This window comes from Elephantulus edwardii, unplaced genomic scaffold, assembly GCF_000299155.1.
Source record: "Elephantulus edwardii isolate Elephantulus edwardi_28Jun2011 unplaced genomic scaffold, EleEdw1.0 scaffold00015, whole genome shotgun sequence".
Classification (NCBI taxonomy): Eukaryota; Metazoa; Chordata; class Mammalia; order Macroscelidea; family Macroscelididae; genus Elephantulus; species Elephantulus edwardii.
This window is the reverse complement of record NW_006399765.1, coordinates 26946095-26966522: the sequence shown is the minus strand read 5'-3', so window position 1 is coordinate 26966522 and position 20428 is coordinate 26946095. Positions and strand designations below refer to the sequence as shown.

Here is a 20428-nt window from a genome sequence, read left to right as displayed (position 1 = left end):
TGGATTGCTAGTACTGCAATTTCTCCTTCTACTGCTTCTGCTGCTGGTTGTCGCCATTGTTGTGTGCCATCCAGTCAGAACTGACTCCTGCCTGACTCTCCAGTGGGTTTTCAGAGGCTGTAAATCTGACGGGAGGAGCTTGCCCACCTTTCTCCCACAGAGCAGCTGGTGGACTTGAACTGCCTGCCTTTGGGTTGGCAGTGCATCTCCTTACCTTAAGCCACCAGAGCTAGAATTGTGCAAACTCAAACCTCAAGCTCAGGGCCTTGGTGTATGTTCTGTGTCACAGGGGACACCTCCTTAGGTTCCTGAGGCTGTGTATGTGACAGGAGGGGACTACCAACCTTCCTGTCTGATGGAGAAGCGCGCCTTTGGGTTAACATCGCCACTGGCTTCGGACGCACCACCAGAGGTCTCCTTGAGGGCTCCCATTTCCACCGTGGTTCCCACCAACCTCCTTTACGTCTATGAACAAAGGCCTACTCATGTCCAGACTCATTCATTCCAACTCCAGAAAAACCCAGCGTGGAACAGCTAGGGAGGCTGCACTGCAAAGACTGCAGATCCTTGGCCCGGTTCAGGTGAGAAGGGGAAAGGTGAACATCCTGTTTTCGGGTGGTTGATGTCCAGTCCTCTCCACCGAGCGAGATGCACAGCCCAGCCGAGGCAGAGCGGGCTCGGGCTCGGGCTCGGGCTCGGAGGCGCGGGCGCTTGGTCCTGGCAGGCAGCCTCCAGGGCCGCACTCGGAGACCTCGCCGCCCTGCAGTGGATTGTGCAAGCGGCCACCACCGGCGGCTGTGCCTGGAGAGGGCGGCTGGGGCAGACTCTGCAACCCAGTGAACCCGGGCCCCGTGGGGGGTTATCTCCGGGGTGGAGTCGCACGGTCACCCGAGGTGCGGGTGCACTCACTCACCTCGCTGACTCCATCCCTTTCCACCTCTCCACACCCTCGCGCATCCTGCGTCCCCTCCCCGGGGGCCTGGCCAGCCCGTGCCCACTCCGCCTGGCTCAGCGCTCCCATTGGACATTCCGGGCCGCTCCGTTGCCATAAATACATGGTCGTGGGGCCATGGGCTTCTGGAGAGGGACTGGAGCGCAGAGTAGGACCAGCCACCTCTTGCATCCTCCCTGACAGCTCGACCCGCACCTCCAGACCCTAGAAGGAGACCTGCAGACAGACCACTGACAGCCCCCCATCCCTTCCCCTAGTCTTTCAGCCCTGCTGTGCTCCTCAATCCCTGGGTGCAGCCAAGCAAACGCCTGGAGTTGCCACCCTGGGACAGCTTCCAGCATCCTTGGCCATATCCTCCCTGCTTCCCGCTCTCCCCAGCTTCTCCATCACATCTGCGGGCCCCTTTTGCTCCACTTGGTTGGAGCCAGAAGTCCCCTCAATCCTGCCGGCATCTCTCTAGCACCCTCTCCTTGCCCAGGGCTCCCACCCCCACTTGCAGGGCCTCCCCGCTACTATGAGGTCCCGCATCAGCAGGAGTCACCCCCTGGCCTCCTTCCTGCAGCAGTTGCGAGGCCTCTGGCAGCCCCCTAGACCCATGACATCGACGGCATGCGCGCCCTCTCAGCCCCCGGAGGTGCCCCTCTGTCCTTCAAGGGCTCTTGGTGAGGCGCCCAACACGACCACCCTGCCCGGCCCCACCAACTGGCCACTTGTGGGCAGCCTGCTGGAGATTCTCTGGAAAGGAGGCCTCAAGAAACAGCATGACACGTTGGTAAATTGCCTTGCCTCCCCCCAGTCCTCTCCCTTCTCTCCGCCCCGCCCTCCCTGCGCTCCAGGCTCTCCCGGTGGCGTGCGCCCTGGGCGCACAGTACGCTCTGGAGACCTGGAAACAGCACCCGGATGCTGGGGAGGAAGGAGGCGGGAGGAGAGAGCAGCGTCCCATGGCCGTGGGGATGCACGCCAACTCGGCCCCGTTCCCTCCGGCTGCAGGCTGAGTACCACAAGAAGTACGGCAAGATTTTCCGCATGAAGTTGGGTGCCTTTGACTCGGTGCACCTGGGCTCACCGTGCCTGCTGGAGGCGCTGTACCGCACGGAGAGCGCGCACCCCCAGAGGCTGGAGATCAAACCCTGGAAAGCCTATCGCGACTACCGCCAGGAGGGCTATGGCCTGCTGATCTTGTGAGTCCAGGTAGCAGGGTGGGACAGGGGACAGGACCTGCCGTGCCGGGGAATTAGAAAGGGGTGGGAGCTAGGGGTTCCCTAACTTTTGTGCAAGAGCGAATCCCAAAGTCCCCATCCTGTGTAGTCCGGAGCTGCATGTGGACTGGGGTGGTTTGCGCCAGAACTAAGAGGCACCTACCTTCTCACTGACAAGGAGGCGGAGCTATGCCTTTCCATCAAACAAGAGCTCAAGAGTCACAGCAAGCGGTGGTGTGGGGCTCTTGGGCTGCATGGGCTTCTGAAGTCAGCCATCCAGGCACACAGCTCATGCAAGTAAAACATATCCCTTAAAATCCCCTGAAGCCTCACGACCTGGGCTCTTTGGAATGCAGAAGCTAGAAATGAATTGCTTTTGCTTTTGACATTGACCTTCTTTCCCTTTCCCTCCAACCCCCTCGTGGCTCCCCATTCTGCAGTTATGTCTCAGATGAAGTTGGAAAGATGGCACGAGAGGAGGATGCATTTTAGAAAGATAAAACTACCTCAGGGTGTGATGACCCTGTGCTTAATCACTGGTGTTTGTTACAAGTAACACTTTCTGTTTACCTGGCTCCAAAGTGTCCCACGGTTGTTATCTTTCACACTGTTACTGAGGTTTGAAAGCATGAACGTTCCATTCATCAGCAGTCTCAGTGTCCGGCCACGGGGCACATGTAGTAAGAATGTTTGATGAGAACTGGTTTGTCATGTTTTGTTTGGTTGGTTTTTTTAAAAACTTCACAAATTGGGGAATGTTGTGATTTGTTGTGATTGGAATTGGAGTATAGGCAGAATTCTAAACTCGAGGTGTTTGGTGTCTATGAAGTGTGAACCCAGGGGTGGAAAGAAGCCCAGGTTTGAACTCACATAGTCCTGGCTTGCTGTAAGGGAATGTTCACATGCCCATTTGACTGGAGCGATCCCTGGCTGCCTAGCTCCTGGCTCCACACACACCCGGGTGTCCCCCTAAGCCTTGAATCCCAATGAGGAGACTTCACCTTCCGGGTACAAGCTGGCTGGTGAGGAAGGTCCGTTTCCATACTTCTCATCCAGCCAGCCCAGATGCCAGGGTTTGCTCGGCTCAGGTCTCCGTGTGATTGCCTGGCTGATGCTGATACTGATGCAGTAGACACCTCTGCTTCTCCTTTCTTTTCTTTCAGCCTTCCCTAACTGTGTTTCCTTCCAGCCTGCCCTGTGTTTCCTTCCAGCCTGCCCTGTGTTTCCTTCCAGCCTGCCCTGTGTTTCCTTCCAGCCTGCCCTGTGTTTCCTTCCAGCCTGCCCTGTGTTTCCTTCCAGCCTGCCCTGTGTTTCCTTCCAACCTGCCCTAACTGTGTTTCCTTCCAGCCTGCCCTGTGTTTCCTTGCAGCCTGCCCTAACTGTAACTCTACTCCATTCTCCAGGGAAGGAGAGGACTGGCAGAGGGTCCGGAGTGCCTTTCAAAAGAAACTGATGAAACCAGTGGAAATTATGAAGCTGGACAGCAAAATCAATGAGGTTTGCAGGCTGGGGCCAACTTTCCAAGGGCTCCTGGGGATCAAGGGAGGTTCACAGAACTTTGAGTAACAGCTAGCCAGTGAAGAAATAAAATCAGACATTTTAGAGAATTCTTCTTTCCCCCGTTCCTCTGCATATTCCCTTTTCCCCTCCCCTCCAATCCCCAAACCTTTACTCCTCGTTTCTTGACCTCTGATGGTGCAACTATGAACGCTAAAATGAGCATTCCATCATCTTGGAGTTGAGCCCCAGCCTTTCACCCACTAGCCATGTAGCCTGGACTTAGTTTTCCAATCTGTAAAATGGAGGTACAGTTCCCCCACTCGCCTGTTGGTTTTGAGGATTATTTAAGTGACGATATTTTGGCAGAGTTTGCTGGATGAGCAAGAGGCTGCAAGCCAGGGAAGGCAGGGAAAGCCATCCCATGTATTCATAAAAATCATGTGTACATTGAGTCATTACAGACTCCGATCCAGGTTAGAGTGGAAATACACATTCTCAGCAGAGGAACAGAGCCGAATAAACCACCCTGAGGCCCTGGAAGAAGCCTTTTTCTTACATTGCCACTATGATTTGGAGATCAGAAGTTGAAACTTAAGCTTCAGGATGTTTGTAGGAAACACTGGGAAATAACCCAAGACAAGGTTGTTAGCAGACAGGGGGCCTCCCAGAAAAAAACAGAATTAGTTACAAGATAGTTGGTTACTTTGGAAGAAATGATGTCTGGGGTAGTGAATAAACAATGTGGCAAAATCCAAAGTTAGACCACTGAGACTTCTTCACCTCCTCCCCCCTTGATTGATTTTAAAACATCTTTTCTGCTTGCTTCCTTTGAAGGTCTTGGCCGACTTCATGGGCAGACTAGATGAACTCTGTGACGAGAGAGGCTGCGTGGAAGACTTATATAGTGAACTGAACAAATGGTCATTTGAAAGTAAGCTGTCTTCATAAACGTGTTCATTTGATTTCGAACGTGACACTGTGACCAAGAGTGGCTTTGTTGATAGTTTTTCCATAATTCCACACCCTTGCTGGTTAAGAACGATCTGCATGTTGCCAGGAATGACTGTTTCAAGCTCTGGAGCTCTGCTTTGCATTGTGGGTTGTCCACACAAACAAACTTGCTAAGTAAGGGTCCTGCATTTCGCTTGGTGCCAGGGATACATCCTCACCTTGAGCATGTCCTTGGGGGAGTTATAGTCTAATAGGAACCCCAGTCTACACATTTTCATACAGACTCTGCCAGGGGATAAAGAGAAAAGCGTATGAGTTAAAAAAAAAAGCATGAAGGGGCAGGTCCTCCAGGATATAGTGACATTTACGTTGAGATTTAAAGCAGAGGAAGGTTCCAGCCATGGCCAGACCCGGAGAAGTGGTCCAGGCAGAGGAGACAGGAAGCATAAATGGTCCATGATGGCAGCATGGGTGACACCTTAGAGGATCCTCACAGAGGCTGGTGGGAGTGGACGGTGATGACCAAGGGTCTGAGATAGGAAGAGCAAAGGTCAAAAAGGACAGAAGCCCCAGGTCACCAAGGATGGCAGGTTCTTGTAAGGGCTTGGGTTTGCTCTCTGAAGCAGACAGTGGCCCAGGCTCGTCCTACGTTTTTCGTTCAGTAACCTGAGTTTGTCCGTCATCCTACAAGACAGCTTCCTCAGATCCTGGCTTAACCTCTGCCTTCTGGGCTGCACGGGAAGGAGAGAGGGTAGAGGTCTAACCCAGCTGCATCACCACCCTCTAGCAAGAAGGCAACAGAGTACTTGCCGTTTGGTGTCCTGGGCTGAGCATGAGTCATGTGGTCACTGGGCTGCCTCGAGGCAAGCTGGGAAGTCAGGTCACGGCCATCCTCAGAGTCTTAACCTCCATCCATCCTGATTTACTGTTGAGGATTAATACTTACCATGCTCCATATGTCAGTGCTAAACTCTGGCAAAGCGAAAACCAAGCAGAGCCAAGTCATTCCGTGTAAGAAATAGCTACCTTTGTACAGAGACTGTGTTTGGTGGGCTCAGATCGCCTACCACACAGATTGAGGAGCAGTTCTCTAGTGTGGCGCCTGGTCACGTCAGTGTCTTAGAAACCCTCGACCTTCTAGGTGGAGAAGTTCTGCTGCCCCCCGAACACAGCTCCCTACTAAGCCGCCATCTATCCTGCTGAATACACTTTATAAAATTCACTGTCTGGCTACTGAGAAACCGAGGCACTCAAATGAGAATGCAGTTTCTTCGTTTTGATACGTACATTTCTTTCAGCTAAGTAATGACCACCTCAGGATTTCCCAAATGTCAAATGTTCTTGAATATTTCACAATATTTCCTAGAACTGCATATACTACCTACCTGTCCTATTCAGTTAAGTAGCATTTTTTTTATTGGTTGTTTTACTTAAGTTTAGCTTTGAAGGAAAACATATATCATTACTGTACAACTAGTCAGAATCATAGGCATAAACAGACTACGAATAAACATATAACTAATAATTTTCAAACTATACTGTCTAAGAGTCAATTATATGTATTTTTTCCAAATTGTTTAGTACATACACATACATATTAACTTAGATGTACATTTACAGAGACAGTAACTGATAAAATGTTAACAACTGTTGCGCCTGAGTTAGAGTGTACAGGAATTGCATACTCTCAAAATTAAAAGAATTACACTGTTCTTTCAACGTTTGCAGAGATAGACAAAAATTTTCAAAATAAAATAAGATTTTGCATGTTTTGGGGGGGAGGTGTTTTGGGTTTGTTTTTGTTTGGTTTTTTAAAAAACTATTTTGTTAACAAAATGGAAGCAGAAAATGTACGAGCTTGGCTGCTGGCAGGTGGTGAGTGTTGTAAAATGGGACAGAATAGAAACAGTGAATAATCCTTCTATAGAGCCACTGCGTAGTTTCAAACCATCAACCTTTCAGTTATCAGTTGAGTGCTTATTCTTTGCACCATTGAAGGCTAATTCCAGTGACAGTTCAGACCATAATAGTTCCCTTCCTTCCCTTCTTTCTCTTGAACAAATGGCTTCACTCTGCTCATCACTAACGCAACAGAACCTGGTAAATGACAAGGACATCACAGTTGAGTTCAGAGACATTGCCCAGCCCCGAGCCAGTGGTGTCTTTCTTATCTTCATCTACTGTCCCTTTGAAATGACCAGGGTGGGGGTGGGGGCCAGTCAGTCCATCTCTGGCTGAGATGTTCTGGGGAACCTGGAACCAGTGGCCTGGAGAGCATTTCTAGAGAGGAATGATCATGTTCCTTCTCTCAGCTTCTATGTTCTTGGACATCTGGTGGTTTGGGGTTTGTTCTTTTTTTCTTAGAAAGACCAGACTTTCATGAGGCAGAACTAAGCCTTTAATAGTCAGCTAATCACAGTCTCCCATGTGGCTTTGTTTGAGTAACAGTGGTGATTATTTTAAACCACAGGTATCTGCCTTGTGTTATACGAGAAGAGATTTGGGCTCCTGCAGAAGGATGCAGGTGATGAGGCTTTGAACTTCATCACGGCCATCAAAACAGTAAGCATCACCTTCGGGGGAACTTGGATTTCTTAATTGATGTTCTGTAATTGAAAATGTAACAAAGAGGTATGAGTATTGCCCTCAGGGTGTCACCGTACATCTTTCATGTCAATAGTTAAATGGTAATGCTAAGTAAACTATACATTGTAATGTATGTGTGTGCGTGCATGCATATATAAAAGAAGACCAGGAAACCTATCATTTCTTATTTACAGCTGTCTCCTGTTGAGACAATCCCAACACAGGACCTGTGAGTCACTGTAAGTCTCATTTCTTGGCTAGGAGAAGTCAGAGTAGATATTTCAGCTCAAGACCATTGAAGGGTCATCTAAAAGACTCTGAAGATGTTTCGATTTGAGTGTTGGTCTTTTCAGTTGTTAATCTGTTAGGGGCCATCGAGTTGACTAACCCAGTGACCTTACGAACAACGGTTCCAAACCTTGCCTCTCCTGCACTTTCCTCACCACCTCAGCCATGTTCAAGGCCATTGTTGGGGTCATCACACCTATCCGTGTCTCTCAGGCTCTTCCTTTCCTTCTTACTGCTCAATGTCTCATTTTGATTAGTTGAGTGATAGGTGGAAATGGCAGAAATTACAATTGATTTGAGAATGACTGAAGTTTAGGAAAAATTGGAAATTGAGATGAATCTGCAAAAAAAAGAAATTTTTTAAAATTTCTCTTGTCTAAGTCATGAGCTTGTTGATTCCACAGACCCGGTGGAAGATGGTCCTTTCCCTATGTCCTAGGAGCGGGGTGAAAGCAGAGAGTGCAGGGAGGGCCCAGAGCTCTTTGGGGTCACAAAGGGGGCTGCGGTTTGGAACATGCCTCCCCCCTAAGGAATGTTGTCCTTTGGGGTGAAAGACACTGGAGTGCAGAGGCCGGTGTTCCTTCCCCACAGATGATGAGCACGTTTGGGAGGATGATGGTCACCCCGGTGGAGCTGCACAGGAGCCTCAACACCAAGGTCTGGCAGGCCCACACGCTGGCCTGGGACACCATTTTCAAATCAGGTGAGAGTCATCGCCACCCCGATGGCCACACACACGCCCAGCAGCCCCGATGGCCACACACACGCCCAGCAGCCCCGTCCCCTGGGTGCCGTGAAGGCCTGGGCTCAGCTTCCTATTCAACCACTCTGATCTCTCAACGGAGACGCCCTGCCGCTTTCACCAGGGGGTCATATTCACTTATTTCACAAATCTTCCATGTCCCTGTTAAGACAATACATATTTTCTATATATGTGTGTGTGTGTGTGTGTGTGTGTGTGTATGTAAGTATCTTTGTGTGTGTGTGTATATATATATATATATTTGTTGTTGTTGTTGTTATGTGCCGTTGAGTCGCCTGCGACTCATAATGACCCTATATACAACAGCCCTAAACTCTGCCCTATCCTGTGCCAATCTCACCATCTCTGACACACCTGTCCCTAATACCCCAGTCACCGAATCAATCCACCTCATAGAGGGTCTTCCCCTCCTGCGCCGTCCCTCCACCCTCCCAAGCATGATGTCCCTCTCCAAGGACTGGCCCCTCCTTGCAACATGTCCAAAGTATGTCAGACGAAGCTTCGGAATCCTTGCCTCCAAGGAGCAGCCTGGCTTCACCCTCTCCAAGATGAATGAACTTGTTTGTTCTAGCAGTCCATGGTGTATTCAGTACTCTTTTCCAACACCACAACTCAAAAGCATCAATTCTCCTTCTATCATCCGTACTCATTGTCCAGCTCTCCGATGCATAGCAAGTGATTGCAAAGACCATGGCCTGTATCAGACACACCTTAGTCTCCAGACTGACATCTGTATATATGACAAGAAGGATTTAGTCAGGGTTCTCTTTCATTTCCCGGTCCTCATCTTACTTTCTGAGTCTCCACACACCTCACCCCCATTTTCTCTTCCAATAGTCAAGTCATCTATAGATCGCCAGTTAGAGAAGCATTCTGGGACACCCAGTGCCGACTTCCTCTGTGACATTTATCACCACAATCGACTCTCAAAGAAAGAGCTGTATGCCGCTGTCACCGAGCTCCAGCTGGCGGCTGTGGAAACGGTAAGGCTGGGCTGGTGGCACGCTCCTCCACACGCGGTTTTCCTGATGAATTTTCAGGAGTCAGCCACCAACACTCTCACACACACACACACACACACGCGCGCGCGCCGTAAGGATGAACTGAGCAGCGATTCAGCCGGGGGAAGCCGGGTGGCATAGCCCTCCTCCTGTAAGTATTTACACCCTTCACAACCTGATGGAGGGGCCCCGTGGGTTGGAATTGACCGGATAGCACAAGGTTGGGTAATCTGGCCAAAAGTGAACTTTCATCCCCACTACTGGGGGGAGCCCAGAGCACAGTCCTTGCACGTAAAAAGTGGTAGGAGAATGAGGATGCCAAAGCCAGCATCATCCAGTTGACTGCAATTCATGGTGACCCCGCGTCTGTGATGGTAGGGCTGTCCGTTCTCAATGGATAATTTTCCGAAGGTGGAAAATCAGCCTTTTCCTACACCTTCCATTTGCAAGCAGCAAATGTAAATGCTGTGGCACCGCCCCACCCCACCACTGCTGTTGAGTTGATTGATATATGACGGCCCTGCAGGGATCCTGCAGGACAGAGGAAAACGGCTTCCCTCCGTTTCTGAGGCTCTAAGTCTTTGAGGGAGCAGATGGTCACATCTTCCTCCATCAGAGCAGGTAGTGGCTTCAAACTGATGACCTTTTCATTGTTGGCAAAATACTTAATCACTGTGCCACCTGACTCCATTTCAGGAACTCTAAACACCAGAACAAAATACGATAAGCTCTGTGGGGAATATGCAAACAGTGTGTGGGAGTTCAGATACAATCGCTTCCTACCAAGAAGGACAGACCAGGCAGGTGCGAAGAATCAGGATGCATTTTAGGTGGTCACACATGGCCGCAAATTCCCTAGCTATGCCTGTTACTGTCAAAATACGCAACTATTCTCTCTGCCAAGCTTATTTCATTGTTTTTCCCTCTGCTTAAAATTGTAAAATAGTGAGTTGGGAAAACTTGCTTTTGATTTCAACGAAACCATTTATTTAAAATATCAAAATCCCATCTCCAGTGTGGTTGAATGTCCTAGTAGATATTTAAAGTAGCCAAACCCCAAACACAAACACTGACATCAGCATTTACATGAGTATGATTGTCTTTGATCCGTTTCCAAGCTATCATTGTAACGATGCATAGTAATATTCCTCATTACTCCAATGTTCCACACACTTGATAGTCTTTAAGTAGAATATATACCAGTGTGATTCTTCTCCGTGTTTCCTTCTGCTGTAGTTTTTTGTTTGAAGAGAGAGTAGCCCTTCCAGTTTTCAGTGGAACAGAACCCTGGAGAGAAACAAAACCCTTGGCTGTTAGTCAGGTCTATTCTGAAGCATGGTGACTGTCGTTGGGTTTCAGAGCAGACTGTTCCTCTTTCTTATTAAGATTCTTATTTCTTCTCGTGCTCCAGAAAGCTATCAAAAGTTGAGATTCATTTTGGATCACCTTGAGAGATTTTACAGTGATTAAAAAAATACAGTTCATTCTCCGTCCCCACCCCCCGAAGCTGGAATATGAACTCCGGTAGGACAATGACTTAGTGTTGTCCCCTGACCAATTCTCTGAACCTAGAACAATACCTGGCATGTTGTATAAACTAAAGAAATATTGAGTAGGTTAAAGAATTCAGCAGTGATTGAGGGACTACTGTATGACAGGCACTAGGCAGGTGATTGGGAAACCACCGTAAAACAGAGACAAAGGTCCTCACCCTCATGGGTTTGACATGCTAGTGGAGAAAACAAAGCAGGCACGCCAACAAATACAGTCATTTCAGAGTGATAAGAGCCATGGAGGAAACCAGTGAGATAACAGAGAGAGAAGAAGTGCAGATGGAAGGACGAAACCTTAGAGCTGACTCTAAAATGTTAACAAGAACCCCAACTCGGACCCTCTGTCATCGATCCAATCTGTACTACTGGTGGCCTTCCACCAAGATTTTGGGCCTGTAGATCTTAATGGAAGAAGGTGGCTTCCTCGTTTCCCCATGGAAGCAGGAACACTACTCAGCATATTCTTTCTGAGGAAGTGATAGTAGAGATGACTCTAGAATTACAAGAAGGAACTCAACTCGTTCTCACTACCATTGAGTCCTTTCCAACAAGGTGACCGTCCATCAGATTTCCAAGGCTCTAAATCTTGGCAGAAGGAGACAGCCACATCATTCTCCCATGAGAAGGCGTGTGGATTTGAACCACTGACCTTTTGGTTAGCAGCCTAACCTGTAACCTAGTAAGCCACCTGGGCACCATGAGAAGAGCACTCCAGGAAGAGGACAGAGTATGTACAAATGTCCTGGGGCAGAAAAAGGAAGAGAGTAAGAGGCAGCAAACGCTGTGGGAGTGGAGATTGGAGAAGGACATAACACTTGGGAATCTAAGGAAAGCATTTTTATTTTACTGTACCTGTAACAGGAAGCTCCTACGGGGCTCAAAGCCTTATCAAAATGATATTTTGAAAGATGGAGGCTGGGTGAAGATGCACTTAGTGGAAAGAGGACATGCAGTTAGAATTTTAAGGCCACCATGCAGGTCAAGTCGGGTTAGCTCGGTCTCTGAGGTTTCCACTTCCTCTCTGGTGATCTCTGCAGCTGTCCTCACAGGCAGCCTGTCTGACACGGCTTTGGTGAAGGCTGCAGTTATCTGCCTTTTGAAAATTCCATTTGGTGCTTGTGGTGAGGGACCCACTGATATAGTCCAATCTGTTTCTTTTTTAAACCCTGACTATTTCTGAAAGGCCCATTTAGAAAAATCAGAGAAATCTGAAAGTGTATCTAATTTGGTGGCTACTCCCTCTTCCTGTTTTGTAAATTGGACTCTCGTAATAATGGCATCCATGGTTTATTTGCAGCCGAGGCTGTGGGTCCTCTGACATGAAGAAGCCGGCCTCGGGGGCATCTTCTTCCAAAAATAATAAGCATCGCTGGCTCGGCAGCATCTTGGACTTCGTGTGCGTGCAAGTGGCACCTGGTACTTAGCGGCAGCGTCTTCTTGTCTGCAGAAAGAGGGCACGAGGACTATTTCCAGGGGGTATTTGGTTTAAATGAGCTAAACCAGGTCCAAACAAACAAATGTGCTTGCTGAGTGGTGAATATTACGCAGCTAAAAACGACGCTGGCAGCTCACACCAGCATTTTTCTTTTCTCTTCCCATTGCCTTTGGAAATGAAATGAAAGGAGTCCCTTCCAAGGACACAAGCCTTTGTCAGAAACCTTCGGCAGTCCCTTGAAGTCCTCCACTGCATGCCAGCCTGTCTGCTTAAAGGGCTGCCTCGCTCCACCAAGGGTTCTTTGCGCGTGGCTGGAGCCATGATGCCTTCTCATTGTCGTGCGCTTTCTTTGGGTGGGACAAGGAAATCTTTTAAGTTTGAGAAATGTAGTATCTTGTGTATTTTCTCTGTAAAGTTGATGAAGTAAATCTTGTCGATGGTCCTTCTTAATCTTTCTCTTCCACTCAATCATTGTTTCGAGATATTTGCTCCTCCAATCATGCTTTAATTGAGCTTTTCCCCCTCAATGAAAATCTACTCGCTGGTGTCATGGTGTTGGTCATTAATGGCATGTTTTGGTTTTCAGATAATTATAGAATTCTATGCAGCCGAGAAACGATAGCAAGGACTTCCCTCTAAGCCTCACCCTGTCTCCCCCGATGGAAATGTCTTAGCGTTGTAAACTACTGGAATTTTCTGTCCTTCTATGTCATGGTCATTGTTGGTTTCCATAGAGTTCTTTTGGGTTCCTGATGGTTCTATGTGCGTCAGAGTAGACACGCTGTTCTGGAGGGTGTTCGAAAAGCAGGTGGTCAGCCCTCTGAGGCATCTCTGGGTTTGAACTGCTGATCTTCGGGGTAGCAGTCCAGTGTTTATCTATGCCACCCAGAGACTCCCCAGTATAGTATCTTGAGCAATTAGAGTTCACAATCCTGACAGAGAAACTGACAATCTAACTCAGATCCCACCAGCTTTGGGTGCACTCATTTCTGTTCAAACATGTTTTGTTTCCGACAGTATTTTACATGTGCTGTGCTGCAATCCCAAAGGCACACAGTTCGATCCCACTAGCTGCTCTGTGGGAGGAGGCAGAACAACCTGCTCCCATGGAACTTACTCCCTTTGCGAACCCACTGGAGGGTCAGCTATGGGTCAGTTCCACTGACGGCATGCAACACAAAAATGAAGAAACCTATTTTGATTCCTTTGATAAATGATTCCTGTCCTCACTTGATATGTTTTGTAAATAAGCCATGTATGGGGCTTATTGAACTAACTAAAATCAACTTAGATGTTGCCTTTGAGGCAATTCCAACTCATAGCGACCCTCCTTCCATCAGACTTCTGAGGCTGTGAATCTTAACAGGAACAAAACAGCCCATCTTTCTCCCATGGAGCAGCTGGTGGCTTCGAACCACCAGACATCACTGCTTCTTGGTCAGAAGCACGGCTCACACAGTTTGTCATCAAGAGCTCCTCTTAGGTTCACACAAGGTCCAGCAAATGTAAAACATATGAAAAGGTCACGTTGTTTTACAAAGTGAAGTGCAAGGCATCAGCTATGGTTCAGCTGAGCCTGGTCTAACGCCAGGCAGGTGCAAAAACGAAGATGTATGATGTCCATTTACTTTCAGACAGCCAACAGCTTGATGTGGGTTCTCTACAATTTATCCCGCAATCCTCACGTGCAACAGAAGCTTCTTAAGGAGATTCAAGGAGTGCTTCCTGAGAGTCAGATCCCCCAGGCAGAAGATTTGAGAAATATGCCTTATTTAAAAGCCTGTCTGAAAGAGTCTATGAGGTAAGAACATATCTGACGTCGATATGCATTGGTCAGAAAATGTCCTCTAAAAGACGTGTGGATGATCAGAATTGGGGGTACTGAGATGAGTGTTATAAAGCAAAATGTTCATCAATGATTGAAAAGTATATTCTTCGCAGACTTTCACTCATTTCACAATAAAAAGAAGAAGCAGCAAAAGATGTAGCGTGGCATCCCCCACTCACTGACACCTCCGGTAACTGATGCATAAATATTCCTCAAACAGCTAAAAGAAACTCAGGGATTATATTTGCTTTCCATTACTCATTTCCTAAATCATTTAGAGGAAATCCCATTTAATCTTGGAAATGAAACCCAAAACAAACCCGCTGCTCATTTTGATTCCTAGCTGCTCCATAGGACAGAATAGAACCACACAAACCACACCATGGTGTTCCCAAGGCTGTCAGCTTTTTCTTTCCTCTTTGCATTATTATTTATTTAAATGAATGTTTACAGAGACTTTGGATTTCCATTCATTTCTTGTTGCATGTTTCTCCCTGCCCACCTCTCCCTCCCCCAGTTTGCTCTTTTTGAAAAGCAAAAGTCTTTCATTGTTATACAATCCTTCCCCCCAAGTCCACTCCACTGTGCAGCCTTCCTTCTGGACTCCTGCCATGACAATTAATACCTAATCATATATCCCTTTTAAACAGTTCTCTCCCTCATCTGTTCCAATGCAGTATACATTATTTATTCCCTCTTTCTCAGTCTCCCCCCAACCCTGATGCCAGCCCCATTTTATAACAGTGGTACTATGCAATATTTGTCCTTTTGTGACTGAGATATTTCACTCAGCATAATGTCCTCCAGGGTCACTCATTTTGTATACTATTTCATGAGTTCCTTGTTTTTCAGTGCTGCATAGTATTCCATTGTGTGGATATACCACAGCTTCTCTATCCTTTCATTTGTTGCTGGGCACTTAGGTTGTTTCCAACTCTTTGCTATTGTGAACAAAGCCACAATACACATAGGTGTGCATATATCTGCTTGGGTGGCAGTTATGTTATTTAGGATATATTCCCAGTAGTGGAATTGCTGGGTCAAATGGTATTGCTATTTGCAACTTTTTGAGAGAGTGTCATACAGCCTTCCATAGTGGTTGCACCATTTTATACTCCCACCTGCAGTGAATAAGAATTCCAGTTTCTCCACAACGTCGCCAGCATTTGTTGTTTGCTGCTCTGTTGAATTTTGCTATTCTTACTGGGGTGAGAGGATTTCTCATAGTTGTTTTGGTTTTCATCTCTTTTAGAGAATGGCTGCATTGTTTCTCCACACAGCAACTGGTGGGTTTGAACCACTGACCTTTGCTTAGCAGTCAAATGCCTTAACCATAGGGCTACCAGTGGTTCCCCCACCCTTGCAGTAATCTTAATATTCTAATAGATGCTGTCATTTCAGATTAAGAACCTGATTGAAAGATTTGAGTTGCAAGCTTAGCTAGGGAACTATAGTTTAGTATGATAAGCTAGAGATATCTTTGGCTTTGAATCTCTGATATAAAATATTATTTCAAAACTCATTTCACACTTTTCCTGGAAAACAAAATGCACACCATCCTAACATGAAAAGGAAAGGTTTAGTTTTGAAATTAGGGCAAAGATTACGCTTGAGGGTGTAGCTTTAACGTCATGAAGGATAAACAAAGATCCTAGCACCAGATAGGCTTAAGGGTAAAACATAAAAAATATATACACATTGTGAAGTCTGGAATGAGATAAAGGAGAACTACTCTTAACAACCATTATTATTGTTGTGTGCTGTGGAGTCGGAACTGACCCACAAACCTTCCAGCGGGTTTTCAAAGGCAGTAAAACACACAGGAGGAGATTGCCCATACTCCTAGGTAGCTGGTAGATTAGAACTGCACACCTTTGGGATTGCAGCACAGCTTCTTCTTTTTTTTTTCTATAATTATATTTTATTAATTTTCATAAACATTTACAGAGATTTTGGGTTTCCATTCATTCATTGTTGCACTATTCTCTCTACCCTCCTCCCAGTTTGTTCTTGTCCAAATGCCACAGTGCTTGTCAAAGCCAGTTCTGATTAATCTTCTTTGTCAGTGTGTCCTTTGCCATTCCCTATCACTCCTCCCTGAGAGAGACTTCACCCTGAGTCATAAGGAAAAGGGGATGGCGTATTCTCTTAGCTACTTCCTGCTGAAAAGGGACACTGTGGGTTTCAGGGTGAAGATCTTCTTTCACTACTCTAAAGGGCCCCTTTGGCAGTAGGAAACACATAGACTATTATGGAGATTGATTTTGGAATTTAGATGCACTCTTATTGATTGTGCTTGGTCGTACATGTTCATATCCTTGAAGATGTATCATGGGGGTGTTGCAACCTAGAAGACACAAATTTAACTAACAAGTTATAAGTACATGAGTCAAAAATTATGGAAAAGTAAAAGAAAAGATTCTTTCATTGTTTTACAAACCCTCCCCCAGGTCCCCTCCACCATGTAGCCCTCGCTCTAGTCTCCTGTGATGACAGAAATACCTAGTCATATATCTCTTTTAAACAGTTTTCTCCCTCCTCTGTTTCAGTGCAGTATACATTATTGAACCCATCTTACTCAGTGCAGCACAGCTTCTAACCACTATGCCATCAGAGCTCTCGAGTCAGTGTTGTAGTAGAGGTTTAGGTTATTAGATGGTGCATTCAAATATTAACTTGAGGTTAGATTCAAACCTACCCACTGGTACAGCAAAATGGAAGGCCAGGTGATCATGTCCATAGCAAATGAAAAAGAAAAAAAAAACACCACAAAAACCCCACATCATTGCAAACTTGTACTTGACCTTCCACTGGGTTTCTGAAGCTGTGAATCCTATGAAGGGAGATTGCCCACCTTTTTCTCAAGGAGTTGCTGCTGAGCTCCCAGAGAGGCCTGGCCTTTGGGTCAGCAGTAAAACTTCCTCTGGATTATGTCACCAGAGACTCCACCAATGACGTCAGTCCAACCTTGTGGAGTAGCTCGAGTCTGTACCCCATGACGTCACCACGAGTCGGAGCAGAACCTTCAGCCTTAAGTAGTAGAGGCTTGGCCAACGCAGTAAGATGAGAAAATGGAGCAAGAGCTTCAAGTGCCAGGAGAGACTGAACTTTCTGATGTGATGATTTTTTTTCTAAGTATAAATTTATGCAGCAATCCTTTATTTCTTTAACTGAAATTGACATTCACATTAACTGCAAGGACAGAGCTCCGTGTGTGCCCTTTTTGACATCATTAATTATTTGTTTGTTTTTCTTTTCAGGCTGACCCCATCTGTGCCATTTACAACTCGCACACTTGATAAGGCCACTGTTCTGGGCGAATATGCTTTACCTAAAGGAGTAAGTAACACTCACATATTCTGTACCTTATAAAGCTTTGACCTCTATGATTTCTCACTAGTCATCAGGACTTCCAAAAATCTTTCTACCAAACAAGCATTCACTTTGAAAATGGAGACTGTAGACCAGTATGTCTGGGAGAAGAATGAACAAACCCCTTCCGTACCATTTACTGCCTCTGAAAATGTGTGGGAAGATCAGCTGTGAGTTAGTTCCAGTTCTCTGGCCTACAACCGCAGAGCCTTATGGGAATAGTGCGTAGCACTGTAATGGGAATATTGTCTCTGGAAACAGGGAGACGTAGCTTCAAGTGTCCCTTTAGTCTGTGTAGCCTGGAGCAGCTTCCATAGACTCTCTGAATCTTAGCTCTTCCGTCTGTCCAATCATGTGGTTTTATGTGCCATCCTGGCTCATAGCTGATGCTTCAGCAAGTTTTCAGAGCCTGGGAATCATAGGGGAGGAGATTGCCCACCTGTCTCCTGCACATAATAATACGAACCCACCATATGGAAATGTGATACAAAAACGTACAGGTCTTCACGTACTCATTACATGCTGCGTTTTACGCTCTCCACGCATGCTTGGTGATCGCCGCTGTTAGAAATGTGTGAGTGCTTTTTCACATTTGCAAGGTGCTCACTTTTGGAAAGGTGGGTGTTCAGACACGCTCTTCTGGGGTCTTTAAAGGCCATGTGTTTGTGTGTTTCCAGACAGTGCTGATGCTCAATACCCAGGTGCTGGGGTCCAGTGAAGACAATTTCGAGGATTCACGTCAGTTTAGACCCGAGCGCTGGCTTCAAGAGAGGAAGAAGATAAATCCCTTCGCTCATCTCCCATTTGGAGTTGGGAAGCGGATGTGCATCGGCCGCAGGCTAGCTGAGCTCCAGCTGCACTTGGCTCTTTGCTGGGTATAAAGCCTTTGTCCCTGCGTGTCCACAGCTGTGCTCTGTGTGAATCCACGTCACAGGAGGACAGGTGTGACTCTGCCGTGTGTGTGCCTCTGTGTTCCAGATTGTCCGCAAGTACAACATCGTGGCCACTGACAACGAGCCCGTGGAGATGCTGCACCTGGGCATCCTGGTGCCCAGCCGAGAGCTGCCCATCGCCTTCCGCCAGCGATAAGGGCCTCAGGTGAGCACTGGGATCTGGGATCTGCCCTCCGCTGGGAGGTGCCATCAGTCACCAAACGAACGGGCCAGGCTCCAATTTCAATCCTTGCTCTGCTCTGATTCCCTAGGCGACGTGGCGCAGTTGCGCCATATCTCAGCCTCTATTTTTACTCTCTGTTAAATAGGGACCAAACAGTATGTGAAACAGAAAGTCATTATGAATGCGGTATGCTTAGCCCAGAGTCTGGCTCCAAATGAGAGCTCAAAAAGTGCTAGCTCGCTCCATGTGTGTGTGTGCGTGTGCATGTGCGTGCGTGTGCGTGTGTGTGTGTGTGTGTGTGTGTAGGAGGCTGATGAGTGTTTCCTAGAAAAGGTCGATTGTTAAGTATTTTAGACTTTGACAGTGTCCTCAGGTCTCTATCACATCACACTCAACTCCATGGCAACAGCAAGAACAGTGCAGCACCAGTAACTGTGAATGAATGGAAATGATTGCTAGGTTGGTTTCCTATTGCTGCCTAGACAAATCAGTTGACATTTAGTGGTTTAAACTACACAAATTTAATACCTTACAATTGGTTTTTGCAATCACTTGTTATGCATCAGAGAGTTGGACAATGACTAGGGAGAATAGAAAGAGAATTGACGTCTTTGAGCTGTGGTGCTAGAGAAGAGTATTGAATGTACCATGGACTGCCAAGAAAACAAACAGATTCATCCTAGAGAGGATTAAACCAGGCTGCTCCTTGGAGGCAAGGATTCTGGGGCTTCGTCTGACATACTTTGGACATGTCGTAAGGAGAGACAGGTCTTTAGAGACGGACATCATGCTGGGGAGTGGAGGGACAGCGCAGGAGGGGAAGACCCTCTATGAGATGGATTGATTCAGTGACTGGGGTAATCGGGATGGATGTGTCAGAGGCAATGAGATTGGCACAGGACAGAGCAGGGTTTAGGGCTGTTTTACATAGGGTCGCTATGAGTCGCAAACGACTCGACGGCACAGAACAACAACAACAACACAATTCTGGGTGTCAGAAGAGCATCTAGCAGCTCTCCTCAGGAGAGGGTCAACACGTCGTCTGGGCTATGCTCCTTTCTGGGGCTCGACGGGGACAATCTGTCCCCTTGCCAATGCGGAACATCAACAATATTTATTCCCTTTCTGTAGTAGGTAGGATACACGGGCTTTCTTCGCAGCCTGCTGACCAAAGGCTGTTTCTAGCTTCTCTAAGTTACCTGTGTCTCTTGCCTGGTGATCGCTCCTCTGTGTAAAAGGCAGATAACAGACGTCAGCCTTCCATTCTGTCCTCCTCCCGCATCCACCTGTGTACTCTCTGTTAGCTTCTCTCCAGGATAATCTGCTCATCAAGGTTAAGTTCTTTGTCCAAGTCCCTTTTGCCATGTAAGTTAGCATATTCCTGGGTTCCAAAGATTAAGATGTGGGCATTTAGGGGAATCATTATTTTGTCACAACCATTGTGTTTTAATAAAAAATAATTCTTTCTAAAACCAGGCTGTAGGCCACATTTGACTAGAGAGATCTTGTGGCCTAGAAGGTAAATAAAGAGTTGCATTGCCAACCCAAAGGTGAGTGGTTCAAATCCACCAGCTCTTCTGTGGGAGAAAGCTGGGAAATCTCTTCCTGTGTGATTTACAGCCTCTGAAAACCCTCTGGAGGGTCAGCTGTGAGTTGGTTGTGACTCAAGGGCACAGAACAGCAATGGCATTTCCTATTCATGGCTTTGCCACATCCATGCACCAACTATTATTTACTTAATATTACTTAGTTGTTTTCTTTGCATTAATACACTTCTAATAATATACTATAAGCTGCTCTTATGGCAGAGTATGTAGGGTGTTGCACTGCTAATCTATAGGTCGGCAGTTCAAATCCACCAGTTGCTTTGCAGGAGACAGAGGA

The 20428-nt window shown here is 46.9% G+C and overlaps 2 protein-coding genes across 3 annotated transcripts in view; one reads left to right on the top strand and one right to left on the bottom strand.

Moving 5' to 3' along the window:
* LOC102875179 (transcription initiation factor TFIID subunit 4-like) overlaps positions 1–1057 on the bottom strand; it is a 32810-nt gene extending 31753 nt beyond the window's left edge. Inside the window, exons 1-2 of the mRNA XM_006881759.1 lie at positions 914–1057; positions 641–826 (exon numbers count right to left, since the gene is read on the bottom strand). Of these exons, the coding sequence (XP_006881821.1) occupies positions 641–826; positions 914–1057 (330 nt within the window). The remainder of the gene's footprint in view (positions 1–640; positions 827–913) is intronic.
* A 409-nt stretch (positions 1058–1466) lies between these two features.
* On the top strand, positions 1467–18526 carry LOC102875461 (1,25-dihydroxyvitamin D(3) 24-hydroxylase, mitochondrial-like). Of its 2 annotated transcripts, XM_006881648.1 has the most exons (11): positions 1467–1724; positions 1943–2133; positions 3555–3648; positions 4486–4582; positions 7073–7164; positions 8068–8179; positions 9077–9222; positions 13863–14029; positions 17317–17395; positions 18106–18303; positions 18407–18526. In XM_006881648.1, exons 1-11 carry the CDS (start codon positions 1467–1469, stop codon positions 18515–18517), a joined length of 1545 nt encoding a protein of 514 aa, XP_006881710.1. In that variant the 3' UTR covers positions 18518–18526. The 2 variants fall into 2 exon arrangements, with proteins under 2 accessions (XP_006881710.1, XP_006881711.1); XM_006881649.1 differs by lacking the exon at positions 18106–18303.
* Positions 18527–20428: the final 1902 nt, after the last annotated feature.

What these genes read in the sequence shown, in the direction of transcription:
- LOC102875461 (XM_006881648.1), top strand. Translation starts at nt 1,467, where the DNA reads ATGAGGTCCCGCATCAGCAGGAGTCACCCCCTGGCCTCCTTCCTGCAG. An exon ending in TGGACAGCAAAATCAATGAG is followed by an intron (nt 3,649 to 4,485) that starts GTTTGCAGGCTG and finishes CTTCCTTTGAAG; the next exon opens with GTCTTGGCCGACTTCATGGG. An exon ending in AGCTGGCGGCTGTGGAAACG is followed by an intron (nt 9,223 to 13,862) that starts GTAAGGCTGGGC and finishes ATTTACTTTCAG; the next exon opens with ACAGCCAACAGCTTGATGTG.